This window comes from Periplaneta americana, chromosome 9 (genome assembly GCF_040183065.1).
Source record: "Periplaneta americana isolate PAMFEO1 chromosome 9, P.americana_PAMFEO1_priV1, whole genome shotgun sequence".
Taxonomy (NCBI): Eukaryota; Metazoa; Arthropoda; class Insecta; order Blattodea; family Blattidae; genus Periplaneta; species Periplaneta americana.
In genome coordinates this window covers 162,829,612-162,844,377 of record NC_091125.1, presented here as the reverse complement: position 1 = coordinate 162,844,377, position 14,766 = coordinate 162,829,612, and the positions used below count along the sequence as shown (strand labels likewise).

Here is a 14,766-nt window from a genome sequence, read left to right as displayed (position 1 = left end):
TAGACACACAATGACGAAATGCGAGAAATACAAACTGAAACAAGAATCGGAATGTTTATGGCTATTGAAATGAAATAAAACAATGTCGACAACCGACAAACAAAAAAATACCTGGGGATTCAAAACCGGCGCACTTTTTGAACGACCCTTTATAAACCTGCAAACCTGAATTTATAAAATGTTTATTTAATTTAATAAATGTTGTTGAATTTATCTATAAATTGTATTTTTACACTTCTTTCAGATCAAGATCATCAGAATGTCTCGAAGTTATAAATCGACCAGCAGGAGGTGAGGCAAGTAACCTTCTACGAACTCTCATCTCTTGTCGGAAGTTGGGAATCACACCCTCAGAAGCAGCTGCAAACAACTGTGTTACGCCAATTGGTTCTTCACTCCAGCACTCCTTAAAAAACCGTAGTAAACTGTATTCTGCCATTCAAGGCTCCTCCCTCATCCCGGAAGCAACACTGGAGTCGCATTCTGGAGCAGTTCTAGGGAACAGAACTAACCTTCCTTCAGCAGAGGAAATTCCATCAGCATTTACGTTAGCAATGAAATCTATGGAAAAGTCTGCCCGAGCAAATATGGCTGTAGGGACTCCCAATAAACAAGATGGCAACCGGAGGAAACAGAGCTTCCCTCTGAAGGCAGCTGACACTTCAAGCCCTGTTACTCCGTATGTTCGTGGGGAAACCTATTTGCCTGACTTCACCGGTAACAATCCGTGGTGCAACATCTCCGCTGTCAAGACAGGGAGGGTAAGATATGTACACTAAGCTTATTATTAGAAAAATGTGAGAGATCATCTATCACATAGAGATTAAAAAAAAAAAAACAATTTCTTATGAAAATATAATTTGTTAAAAAGTTAAAAGGCTCATTCACAATGAAAATTAAACATAACGTAAGTGTTAACTTAATGTTACAGTAAAATCAAGAAGTCATACCATCATTCACGATGGGAACATAAACATAACAGCAAACATACTTGGTAACCATGGAAACATAACAACGACGCCATTTCCTCATATCCTGTCGTATACTTCAGCGCTCCACGATTGTGTTCTGTTTGCAAATCACGTAAGCATAAGCATGAAAGTTTGGAGTTTGCAGACTTTCATGTTAACATCTAACGGTAATGTTAATGTCAATGTTTATGTGAATCATTGTGAATGATCCCATTTGGTAGCCTGGCCGCAAACGTCTGTGTTTATGTTACGGTAATGTTTAATTCTCATTGTGAATGGAATTCGTTTTGAGTATTTGAGCTTGAAAATCATGCCATTGGCTCTTCATGACTTTTTTGATACTCTTATCCCTTTCTTTGATTTTCATACACAAGTTTGCCAGCAGTATTGTTTAAAACTTCATATTTAATAATGAAAGGGGTTTCCTAAAATGAACCTGATACCCAGTCAGAAACTTGGCTTGCCTTGTAACTAATGCTTCTGTCCAAGCTAGTTGGGATTAAATTAGTAGTGGGGTGTGACAACATTTTGCCATCACAATTTCGGAAAAATCTCTGTGATAGATAATAGCAATTTTGTCACAGTGTGATTTTTGTGTTCGGATGATTCTTGGTGATTGTGAATGTTGTAACACGCTGGCATTCATAGAGTCATTCATTAAAGATGATGGCAATACATGCCACATTCCAAGGGTAACATCATCATTAGTTGTAATGCAGAAGTTGCTTATTGCTGCAAGTCCCAGCTTGTCTGGGTTTCTTCAAGTCTCAATTCGTGACCACTTTACAAAATTAATGAATAGAACTGTTCTTTGCAAGGAGTATGTATATTGAAACAAAACTGAAATGAATCCGAACATTACAATAAAAAGCCATAGTACAGCCCGTAATATACAGACCTAAACCATTACTTCTAACTGGTGACCAGTGATGTGTTCAGTCTTCCTTTTAACATATTCCGTAACATTCGATTATTGAGATTTTATAGAAATCAGTAATGTGTGTTAAATTGTTCAGTTCTTCTAAATTAATCGTCTTTAGTAATATGGACTACGAATTAGCACTGTATTTAGTCAAAACATTTCAATGTTTCCCATTACGAGACAACACATTTTTGTGAATAATTTCGAGTGTCGAACCCAGTATCTTTGGCTGAGCATGCCAACGGTCTACCGACTAAGCTACTCAGAAACTCTTCTAGACCTACGCTCAATTATTGTTTTTTTTATCCACATTCCTGAAGTGAGTTGATGAGATGTCAGAGATCCAGCATTGAGTGCACACCAAGCTCTGTGTGTCTTGAATTTGTGGTTTTCTGTTAACAAACAGTAACATGTATTATACAGATCTGGCTGTCTGGTATTGCTCCTATGAAGGTGACTTGAAAATTATTCAATTTAAATCACACAGAGCTTGGTGTGCACTCAATGCTGAGTCTCCAACGTCTTGTTAACCCACTTGAGGATGTGGATGTATTAAAAAAAGAAGGAATAATTGAGCCTGGCTCTGGTAGAGTTCCTGGGTAGCTCAGTCAGTAGAGCATTGGTGCGCTCAGCCTAAGGTCCAGGATTCCATACCTGACCACGGAACAATTTTGCCCTTGAAATTATTAAAGTCCGCTTCAAAGGGAGCCAGATTTCGACAATTGTTTATGTTTATCACTCTTCTGGGGATTGAATTGATATATTGGTGCTATGTCTTAAGGGGCGAGGATGGTATTTTTTGGTGAAAAATGAGTAAATTAAAAAAAAAAGTCTTTAAAATACTCTGTGATATGTGTCGAATGCATAGCATAATATTTTGTGGGTATTTGTGCCCTTATCAGATGTTGAGACGCCATTGTTAAACTTCCTGCGTTATGGATTTTTAAATCACTCGCCCTCCTTTTATTGTTGTTTCCGATAAAATGAATTAAAAAAAATAAAATAAAAAAAAAATAAAATACTCTTTGATATGTGTGGAATGCATTGCATAACATTTCGTGGGTATTTGTGCCCTTATCGGATGTTGAGACGCCATTTTTAAACTTCCTGCGCTATGGATTTTTAAATCACTTGCCCCCTTTTATCGGTTTCCAGTAACTTCATTTTTTTTTTATTTTTTTTTTGCTACATTGCCAGACAAAAATGGATATAATTTCTGAACTATTAAAGATTTTATACCCGAACCCACGCTTTCAGAAGTCGAAATTGCGATAGAAAATCTGAAAAAGTACAAGTCTCCAGGTATCGATCAAATTCCAGCAGAATTAATACAAGAGGGTGGGAGTGCATTATATAGCGAAATTTATAAACTTGTACTTGCTATTTGGGAAAAGGAAATTGTACCAGAACAATGGAAGGAGTCCATAATTGTACCTATTTTTAAAAAGGGGGACAAAACCAACTGTGGTAACTTTCGAGGAATATCACTTTTGTTGACGTCGTACAAAATTTTGTCCAATATTCTTTTGAGAAGATTAACTCCGTACGTATATGAAATTATTGGGGATCATCAGTGCGGTTTTCGGCGTAATAGATCGACTATTGATCAGATTTTTTGTATTCGACAGATAATGGAGAAAAAATGGGAGTATAAGGGTACAGTACATCAGTTATTCATAGATTTCAAAAAGGCTTATGACTCTGTTAAGAGGGAAGTATTATATGATATTCTTATTGAATTTGGTATTCCCAAGAAACTAGTTTGATTAATTAAAATGTGTCTCAGTGAAACATACAGCAGAGTCCGTATAGGTCAGTTTCTATCTGATGCTTTTCCAATTCACTGCGGGCTAAAGCAAGGAGATGCACTATCACCTTTACTTTTTAACTTCGCTCTAGAATATGCCATTAGGAAAGTTCAGGATAACAGGCAGGGTTTGGAATTGAACGGGTTACATCAGCTTCTTGTCTATGCGGATGACGTGAATATGTTAGGAGAAAATACACAAACGATTAAGGAAAACACGGAAATTTTACTTGAAGCAAGTAGAGCGATCAGTTTGGAAGTAAATCCCGAAAAGACAAAGTATATGATTTTGTCTCGTGACCAGAATATTGTACGAAATGGAAATATAAAAATTGGAGATTTATACTTCGAAGAGGTGGAAAAATTCAAATATCTTGGAGCAACAGTAACAAATATAAATGACACTCGGGAGGAAATTAAACGCAGAATAAATATGGGAAATGCGTGTTATTATTCGGTTGAGAAGCTCTTATCATCCAGTCTGCTGTCGAAAAATCTGAAAGTTAGAATTTATAAAACAGTTATATTACCGATTCTTCTGTATGGTTGTGAAACTTGGACTCTCACTCTGAGAGAGGAACATAGGTTAAGGGTGTTTGAGAATAAGGTGCTAAGGAAAATATTTGGGGCTAAGCGGGATGAAGTTACAGGAGAATGGAGAAAGTTACACAACACAGAACTGCACACATTGTATTCTTCACCTGACATAATTAGGAACATTAAATCCAGACGTTTGAGATGGGCAGGGCATGTAGCACGTATGGGCGAATCCAGAAATGCATATAGAGTGTTAGTTGGGAGACCGGAGGGAAAAAGACCTTTAGGGAGGCCGAGACGTAGATGGGAGGATAATATTAAAATGGATTTGAGGGAGGTGGGGTATGATGATAGAGACTGGATTAATCTTGCACAGGATAGGGACCGCTGGCGGGCTTATGTGAGGGCGGCAATGAACCTTCGGGTTCCTTAAAAGCCATTTGTAAGTAAGTAAGTAACTATTAAAGATACATGCATGAAATTTAGAACATGCATTCTTTAGACTATTAGGAGACTTTTCTCTGTAACAGAATTTTGTTAATTGATTTCATTTTAAAACTACGTCCGTTTGTCTGCAAGAAAGGAATTCAGAAAAGTGTTATTAAATTTTAATTGTTTATTTTACAAATATAGGGACTAATATCACAATTCTGTTACAGACAGTTTGTAGAGCATGCTTTTGCAAGTACATTGCAAAAAACTGGATGAATCTACCTTGAAAATGGTTTAGATATATTGGTTTTAGTAAAATCCTGCATTGGGTATATCTTTTTCAAATCTGGGCCCCCAAATAATTTTTTTTTTTTTTTCAAAATATTTATATTTATGGTTGAGTTGCTACAGCTATGAGCTGTCTACATACAAAAAATTAATATTTTACACCAAAAAGGAAAAAAGTTAAAAAAAAATACCATCCTCTCCCTTTAAATCAACAAAAGTGACTAGTGTGGTAAATAGGCTATACTAAAAAGAAAACAAATTCTGACCTCTCATCACGATTTGTGGGGGTGTGTATATTCGCCCAAGAATGTTTACGAAGGTGAGTCATTCGTGGAAGAATATAGCGCGTGCATTGTAGCTTGTATATTCAAGCATGCAAATCGAATTTTAGCTGGATTTTTATGATTAATTAAGGGGAAAAAATGGGAAGCCCGTAAGATAATCTGATGGTTGTTTAATCGAGACATGGATAATCAAGGTTCTACTGTATTGCATCATTTAATTTAACTGAACATTATCTGATGCAGTTGGCTGCGCGGCGCATGGACCTGGCGTGCAGCAACTGTGGTACCATGACAACAACGATCTGGAGACGTAATCCAGAGGGCGAGATGGTCTGCAATGCTTGTGGGCTCTACTACAAACTTCACGGTGTAAACCGACCAGTCACAATGCGGCGTGACACCATACACACTAGACGCAGGCGGCCTAAAGGAGAGAAAGGGAGTGGACGACATAGGAACAGTAAGTTTTAGTAAAATACAAGAAATGTGTAGTAGTGTTGGCAAAAACAACAGTATTGGCAATAGAAGTGATGTAGTTGTTATTATTGCAGACACAAAACAAGAAGTCATATGAATGACCTTAATGCGTGTCTCACAGGCAGTTTGCTATCTCTATATTGCCCAGTCAGAATGTACACTGTGTTCCGATTATAAGTATAATAAAAGAAATAGTTGTAACGTCAAAAGTACACGTTCAAATGGGAAAAGGTTGGTACTATTTTAAAGTGGAGATTTGAAGGTTTTTAAAAAACTTAAAATTGTTTAACGACACGTTAAAGGTGTTACAATTTTTAAAAAAAGGTTATGTACCTTAGACAAACCCTAACATGATAGACACACTAAAAAAAAAGGCAAAACAAAAACAGAACAAACCAACATAAACACCGCATGAGAATAAATACTGTACATAACATTAACATATCACAATACCAATACTTACAAAATTGCAACTTCATTCAGAAAACTAAAATACAAGTTAGCATACAAAATAAATAACACGACATAGAAATATCTTAATAATCACATCAAACATTCAAATAAATATAATTCAACTGGAGTTTACAAACTAAAAAATAATACTTGTCCACATTTTTACAAAGGATAGACAGGAAGATCCTTTTAAACAAGATATAATGAACATATTGTGACAGCGACGTGAGATTCGAACTCACGACCAGTGTCCCGCAAGAGAGAAGATCGCGCGGAGCACTTTGTGATGGCGCGCAGCGAAGAGGGGAAAGGGCCAATGCGGCGAGAGAGTGGAGAGAGAGTGCGCGCGCATCTGGTGCTGGTAGAGAGGAGAGGGCTCGGGATTTTTCTGGAGTGCCATCTCTAGAGACGCGTGGAACCTTCGAGGCTACGTCGCTGTGGTTATAAATTACGGACGCGAAGGAACGAGAGCAGAGTTTTCAGTTGATTAGTGAGCCAGTCAGTGAGAAAGCCAGAGCAAGCAAGCCAGTTTTGTGTACCGGAGTTCGACTCGAGTGTGCGTCCGCATCTGCGTCAGCATCCGAAGGCCTGAGTTCGAGTGCAGTGGACTGCAGTTGGAGGGACCTGAGTTCGAGTGCAGTGGACCGCAGTTGGAGGGACCTGAGTTCGAGTACAGTGAACTGTCTCTGGAGGTCTGTGGTTCGAGATACTGTGAACTCGAGTGACTGAGCTAGAAGAACTGTGAACTGAGAACTGATAGTTCTAATTTGTAAATAGTGCTTTGTAAATATTAGTAAAGATTAACAGTTCATTGTTGTTCGTACTAGTCCAAGTAAATTGTCATTGTCGTCGGTGGAGTGCTATAACGAATACTGTGTTAAGTGAAAATCCAATTGTTGACGAGAGCGTTTAAGGCGAATTGTAGAAAGGAATTATTGTTGTGGCGAATAAATTACATTGTTGTTACTAATAAAATTCACAATATTAAAGCTATAACCAAACCATACATCACATCAAATGACGCAGAACATATTATCAACAAAAATCATGACTACAATAATATAGAAACAGATATGGAAATTCTACACATCACACCAAAAAGTCCACAGTTAAACATCTTAGAACAATACGAAATATACAAACATACAATAACACACCCACAACATATACTTAATACACAATTACAGTTCAATACCCACACATTATTCGATATCATGATACATAGCACACAAACAACCACCCCACCATAGGAGCAACACACCCCCACCCCTACAACTGACGAATGCAGATGGCAGAATTCAAGATCAACAGGAACATCAGTAGTTCGTAGGACACTGAAGATGATGCAGAACCGGTGTTGAAACGGGCCGTCTGTCTAAGGTACATAACCTTTTTAAAAAATTTTAACATGTCGTTAAACAATTTTAAGTTTTTTAAACAAAGTGTTAACGTGAACCAGAATCAATGAAAGTTTTAATTCATTGTTGTTGTTAGATGAGTCACGCAACACGCATATGCGTAGATAATTTCATTTGATAAATCTTATCATATCTTGCGTCTTGGGGAATAGTTAGTAGTCATGAGGACACCACAGCAGAAAGTCTTTTGTGTGCTTTCATTTATGACTGCTTCCCATGTCTGGTAGACACATGCCACAAGACTGGAAGTTCATAAAAGAAGTCCTAGATGACAAAATCTGTCAGATTATCGAAGAAACTAAAAATTAACAGGAATGTGAATTGTTTATATGCATCTGAAGTCTGATTAGTGTAATATGTTACTAGCCAGCAATGTGTGCAATGGAGAGAGAAAGGAACTGGCCCCTGTACCCCATTATCTCCTGATTGGTGTAACTTATGAGATTCCAACCTGTCTTCGAACTAAACAACAGTAGCAAACAGTTTCAAACTTGAAGCTTGGGTAGTGTGGTGCACCACTGATTCAAAAAAGTTTCATGAAAGAATATTCCCTTATTGTAGATGGTCGTGATAGTGATTATGATTTTGTAATGTTAGGATAGTTTTTTTCTTTATGGTTGTGAAACTTGGACTCTCACTTTGAGAGAGGAACATAGGTTAAGGGTAAGTGTTTGCGTAGGCTTCCCTGGCTGGTGTACATAGTCTGTGGATAAACTTTGGGGCTTCTACAGCATTTTCTTGGTGTTGGTGGCTGACATTTCGACCGCTGTGTTGTGGTCATCTTCAGAGCAGTTGGATAAGGAAATAGTCTGTGAGCTCGTATATATATAGTGGTCTCAATGGGGGGAGTACTTTCGGTGATAGGTCGTACATTCTCCTTCTGGCATCTGATTGGTCCTTCGTTGTCCAACACTGTAGAAGCCCCGAAGCTTATCCACAGACCATAGGTTAAGGGTGTTTGAGAATAAGGTGCTTAGAAAAATATTTGGGGCTAAGAAGGATGAAGTGACAGGAGAATGGAGAAAGTTACACAACACATAACTGCACGCATTGTATCCCTCACCTGACATAATTAGGAACATTAAATCCAGACATTTGAGATGGGCAGGGCATGTAGCACGTATGGGCGTATTCAGAAATGCATATAGAGTGTTAGTTGGGAGGGAAAAGACCTTTGGGGAGACAGAGACATAGATGGGAGGATAATATTAAATGGATTTAAGGGAGGTGGGATATGATGATAGAGACTGGATTAATCTTGCTCAGGATAGAGACCAATGGTGGGGTTATGTGAGGGCAGCAATGAATCTCCGGGTTCCTTAAAAGCCAATAATTACGTAAGGGTAATTTATTAAGGGACTTGGGTTAGAATTGACGAAAATATTAGGAAAAGCACAAGTGGATAATGTATCATTGAAGTTTCACGGTAATTTGTGGTTGTTTCAGAATCAGGTAACAGTGGCAGTAGTAATGAAGATCCTGTAGACATGTTGGCAGCACTGAGGAGACAGATCCAGCCTCACCTCATGCTGGCTCTCCAGTCATCACCTGAAGGCTGCAACAACATCTCGAGCTCCGCATCAAGCAACCACAACCACCTGCCTCCTGTAGTCAGTGTACCATCGGCATACGCCATGGTGCAGGTCAAGACAGAACCCATGGAATCTGCAGGGGAGGAAGAGGACGAAGACGAGAATATCGCAGACTTGCCACTGAATCTCGTTTCCACAACACTTTCAGAGCCCCCATCTCAGTGACGATGGAAGGTAAGGAACATTGCATGTTGAAGATTGCAGGAAATACATATATATTATATTAATGCCAGTAATCACACTGCTCGAAACATTTATTTGATGAAGGGTCTGTTTTGAAGAAGTCTGTAGAAAATTGTGCAAGTACAGTGCAGGATTTCCTGAGCAGGTACACAGTTCTTCACATTTCTTTCTGCCACTAAAAAGTACGAAAATTGTATGTTTCATAGAGGAATAGTTTTTATTGCAATTTTTAACTACTCTTAATCTTTGTTATTAGTGGTCCTACCACAAATTTTCACAAAAGCAGTATTGTCCATTGTTTTTAAACTAAAATGGCGTGAACGTCCAACAACTCTCTGAGGATAATATATTTTATATTATATCTGGATTACACATGCTGAAGTACGAACAATGTTAACTCTTGTTAAAGATTTATGCTCTTTGATTTTTACAACATTTTTATTTTTTAAGATTACTTCTCTTTCAGATTAATCTGTTTTATTTATATTTATTAAGTGAAAGCAGTATTATAATTTATGAAGTCACAATATCATTTTGTTGTATTCGTATTTTTCCTGGTACATAATTGAAATAATTATAAATTTCATTAATGTACATTAGTAGATGCAACATGAGGACAAAAACCGAGTATAGTTCTAGAACAGGTTTATACGAACTCCTTCAAATTAAAAGCTATTTTTAATGAGATAATTTCTTATTTTTTTAAATTTGCCATTACTATACTGTTTTCGCTGTAAGAAAAATCCTAATGTAAACACAAGCACTTGGCTGTCATACCTGTGATTGGCTCACAGTCGAAACACTCACACGACGCAGGAAAATATAGTCCGTATTTGGAAACTATCATCTTGTATTATTTGAAAATAAATCATTGAATTCTAGTTGTTAAATACAATGAAACATATAACTTCACTCATATGTAAAACGCTATGTAAAAGAAAAGCTACTTTTATATTTTGTTATGTACTATGAACGCGGATGAATACAAACAGTAATACTGAGGTAGTCTGTTCTTGTAACAAGCTGGTGTCACTTGAGCTCGTAGTTGTTCACGTTAGCACGTGGTATTGAAGTATTGCTTCTGCATCCTCGGTGTTTGTGGTTATTAGTCATAAGAGTAGAAACTCTCTCAAAAGTGGAGAAAAACAAATAGTCTTAAATGTATATAATAAGTTATGTGAGTTTTAATTAGAGTAATTATAAAGTAAATGTTTTCTAAGCAAATGAATGCATAGTAGTGAGGTTAGGCCTACTTGATGAGTAACGGGAAATGTTTAACATGAAATAGAATGTACAACAGTAGGCGGGAACATGTACTGAGAATCTGTGGCGCCAAACAGCGGCCAATGAAGCCTCACTTCAGTCACGTGCTATTGTTTATATTAGGATTTTTCTTACAGCGAAAAGATTACATGTGAGAGAAGATATACAGTGAGGTTAGTTTTCGTCCAGAGCCAGCCTGGCTATCAATGTGTTGGTTACCGCTAGGAACACGTGCATGTCTCCGGCACTTTTAGGCTAACAATCCTACTGTTACAATGCTTAAAAAGTACAGTACTTACCAAGCTCATATTCGTTGCTCAGAATGTTCCCTATTTACTGCAACACACATTTGACATCTTTTTATGAAATTTGCAGTCACTCTCACAAGTCCAATCTTTCACCAAACTCTTCTAATTTCTCTTCCGACAGAACACGGGTTCGTTTTGGGTTTTCATCGTTTACCGAACCTGTGCACATGAACTTCTAATAAAGTCTTCTTATTGTACTTGCAGCTGGAACAGGTCTCTCTGGAAACTTTCCCCGAAATTTGCATCTTGTCGCTGCACAAGATTTTTGTTTATGTATGTATTGTATAGATACGTACGTTCATGTAATGAATAAGTCATTACAACAGTAGCCTACACGGAGCACTAACTTTCACCACCAACTTACTTCTCACAACACAACTAAAGTGAAACTGCAGTGTCACTCATTGCTTGCTCGCCGAGAATGCGGACGCACTATTCCCGGTGATCATGCCATTTCTTGGCAGGGAACGGCTCCTGCAAAACCCGAGCATCCCCAACTAACCAGTCGACCTGGTTGGCAAGTTGGTATAGCGCTGGCCTTCTGTGCCGAAGGTTGCGGGTTCGATCCCGGGCCAGGTCGATGGCTTTTAAGTGTGCTTAAACTCATGTCAGTAGATTTACTGGCATGTAAAAGAACTCCTGCGGGACAAAATTCCGGCACATCCGGCGATGCTGAGTTGCGAGCGTCGTTAATTAACACATATACCATACATACCCAACTAACCTCACTGTAGTTGGGAGACCCAAAAGTAGGTATATAATATTGATCAGGCCATGGCATTTTATTGTATTTATTTATTGGTAGAGATATCGACTGTACTATTCTACCTCGTAAGTGCTCAAAATGTCCTCCATCATTTCAAAATTGCTAGAATCTATCCTGTGCACTGTGTTACACACAGCTAAAACACAAATTCTGGTCATCTTCACTATTATTAAATGCTTCTGATATGAATTCTTTTCATTCATCCACTGTGTGGGCATCCTCTCAAAAACCTTATTCTTCATTATGGCCCTCCCCCCTCCCAAAAAAAAACACTCCATAGATGTTAGGTCTGGTGAACGTGGTGGCTAGTTCATGCCACATTGGCTGAGTTAAAGCTGCGGGAAGTTGTCGAGGTTACCAGGAACGAAAGTTAAAGCAATTTTAATCTCATTCTCCTCAGATTTCAGTGCATTAACAACTGAACTTCCTGTGATCGAGGTTCTGCCTGATATGTACATGTATTGTCAGGCAGTACACTGGGCTACAAAAGAAATGCTGATACGAAATTATTTCGTTTTCCGAGGACTTAGCAAACATGGCGCGATGGAAAGCTATTTTCCTGGGATCAGTTTATTTTTAAAACATTTAAATACGACTTTTATAACATGTTCACGTTATTATTTAATATGAATTGATTTTAAATTATTCATATACTTTTATTTTACGTCCACACCTGTGGAGTAACGGTCTGGCCGCGAAACCAGATGGCCTGGGTTCAATTCCCGGTCGGGGCAAGTTACCTGGTTGAGGTTTTTTCCGAAGTTTTTCCTCGACCCAATATGAGCAAATGCTGGGTAACTTTTGAGTGTTTGCATGCGATTATAATATGCTTTCAGTTTTCAAGAAGACATTTTGTCAAAAAAAAGTTGCATAATAATAATAATAATAATAATAATAATAATAATAATAATAATAATAATAATAATAATCGCTTAAATACAATAATTACCAGACTAATTCAATTCATGACATCATAATTCCCAATATTTATAAAGAAGATATGATTCAATCAGTATTGTATAGTGTATACCTACCTACTGTTGGGCCCCCAAGCATTATAATATGCTGTGTTACAAAATGTAGCAATAATGATGGCAAGGAGAACTGTCTTATCTTGGATGTTTTCAGAAAAGCTATCCTAACACAGGCTGTCCAGTACAAATGTTGCCACTGCCTTAAAATTTCAACATTGAAATTGAAATTCATCATGATTACTAGGTTGCTATGGAAATAAGTAGCAAAAACAGACAACCTATATAAAATGAAAGAGAAACAGATGGAATAGTTTTACAAATGTAATCTTCATCTTACGATGTTTGGTGACATATATACGTCTGTTGATGTGACATATTAATGAACTTAAATACTATTATAGTCACAATCATGCCATGGTAGGAAAGAAAAATTACACAACCTCGAGCGGGAATCGAACAGGAAGTCGCAAGTTCGATTCCCGCTCGAGGTTGTGTAATTTTTCTTTCATACCATGGCATGATTGTGACTATAATAGTATTTAAGTTCAGGAATAGTTTTAAATGAGGAAGATAGTTATATTATTGTTCTTTTTTATGTTGGTGTAGTTATTTTTGTGTTATACTTCGTTTTCTTACACTGTAATTAAGGAAACCAACATTCGAGCATAAAAAACATGTGGGAGGTTACCTGGGCTGTCTAGAGAGAGATCCTTCCTCTAGGAATGTGTGTGACTCACCTGTCTATCCTAACTACCACAGTTTGTTTTGTAGGAGAATTTGAGCATCCATTAAAAGAGTCCTGATTGGTTGCATGAAACACATTATATTAGAGCGGTCGTAGAAGTAATGTTGCCAATGTTGAAAAGTTGTAATATGGAAATCATGCTTCATGTCACTTAACTATCCCCTAATCTAATTAAATTCAATTTATTTGGCCATTAGACATACAGTTTTAGGCTTCGTCAGAATACATTGCAAAACATATAAATACATTTTAAAAAACACTAATAAAAGAAACAGTAAAATTTAAGTAATACAATGAAAACATGAAATAATTTGAAACTTTTAATTTAAAGAAAACTAACTAAATTGCAATTAAACTTATTTATTAAAATGCAATTTCATACAAATTTGTGTTGCAAAACTCAGCAACAGAATAAAAAGGATTATTTAATAACCAATTGTAAAATCTAATTTTGAAGCTATTGATTGGTAATTTGTAATATTGACTTGGGAGCTTATTATATAATTTCATCCCCATAATTAAAAAGTTTGTGTTGCTCTTGTGTAATCTACAATATGGGATATTAATTTGTTCACTATTTCTAATTTCATGATCATGTATATTGGCTACTAATGAGTAATTGTCGATATTTTGTCGAGTGTAAAGTACTAGATCATATATATACAAATTTTAGATTGTTAAAATCCGTGATTGTCTGAAAAGTGGCCGACAATGTTCCAGATAGTTTGATTTACATAAAATTCTAATGGCTTTCTTTTGTAAAATCAAGACGCTTCCAATTTTGGTTCCATCTCCCCAGAAAATTAGGGCATATCGGATTATCAACTGAAAGAAAGAAAAGTAGGCACATCTTAAATAATTTTGAGAAACGCAAGTAGTTAATTTCTTTAACAAATATAAAACTCTTGATAGCTTTGTGCATATGTATTCGATGTGCTTATCCCATGTTAAACTGGAGTCTATAAAAAGTCCTAGAACTTTTGTGTAGTTGAGTCTGTTGTCCTTATTTATTAGATAGTTTAGGCTGAAAGTTAAGTTCACTCCAACATTGTCACTCTGCCCTTTTGGTCCAAGGGAAACACTTGTTTTTTTTTTTTACACAAACCTTCATTGTACTGTTGATCCAGGGAAAATATTCGTCTTTATTTAATGTAGACTGCATGGAAGGAAATGTCTGATGTGAATATTGCCAGCACTGCAGTACTCACTTCAGACTGAGTACGCTAGCAGATGATTGTTTCGTGAGTTGCATATGGTGTAAGAAAATGAAGAATGACAGTGAAATACTTCCCAGCAGTAAATTATTTACGTTACTTACAGAAGAATTATTAGTTGCATCAGGAAGA

At 37.0% G+C, this 14,766-nt stretch overlaps 1 protein-coding gene across 2 annotated transcripts in view; it reads left to right on the top strand.

Moving 5' to 3' along the window:
• Window positions 1-12,599, top strand: part of LOC138706693 (uncharacterized) — a 29,381-nt gene extending 16,782 nt beyond the window's left edge. For both annotated transcript variants that reach the window (XM_069836277.1, XM_069836276.1), the window contains exons 5-7: window positions 245-761; window positions 5,485-5,701; window positions 9,036-12,599. In XM_069836277.1, the coding sequence (XP_069692378.1) occupies window positions 245-761; window positions 5,485-5,701; window positions 9,036-9,346 (1,045 nt within the window). In that variant the 3' untranslated portion in view covers window positions 9,347-12,599. The remainder of the gene's footprint in view (window positions 1-244; window positions 762-5,484; window positions 5,702-9,035) is intronic.
• The last annotated feature ends 2,167 nt before the right edge of the window (window positions 12,600-14,766 follow it).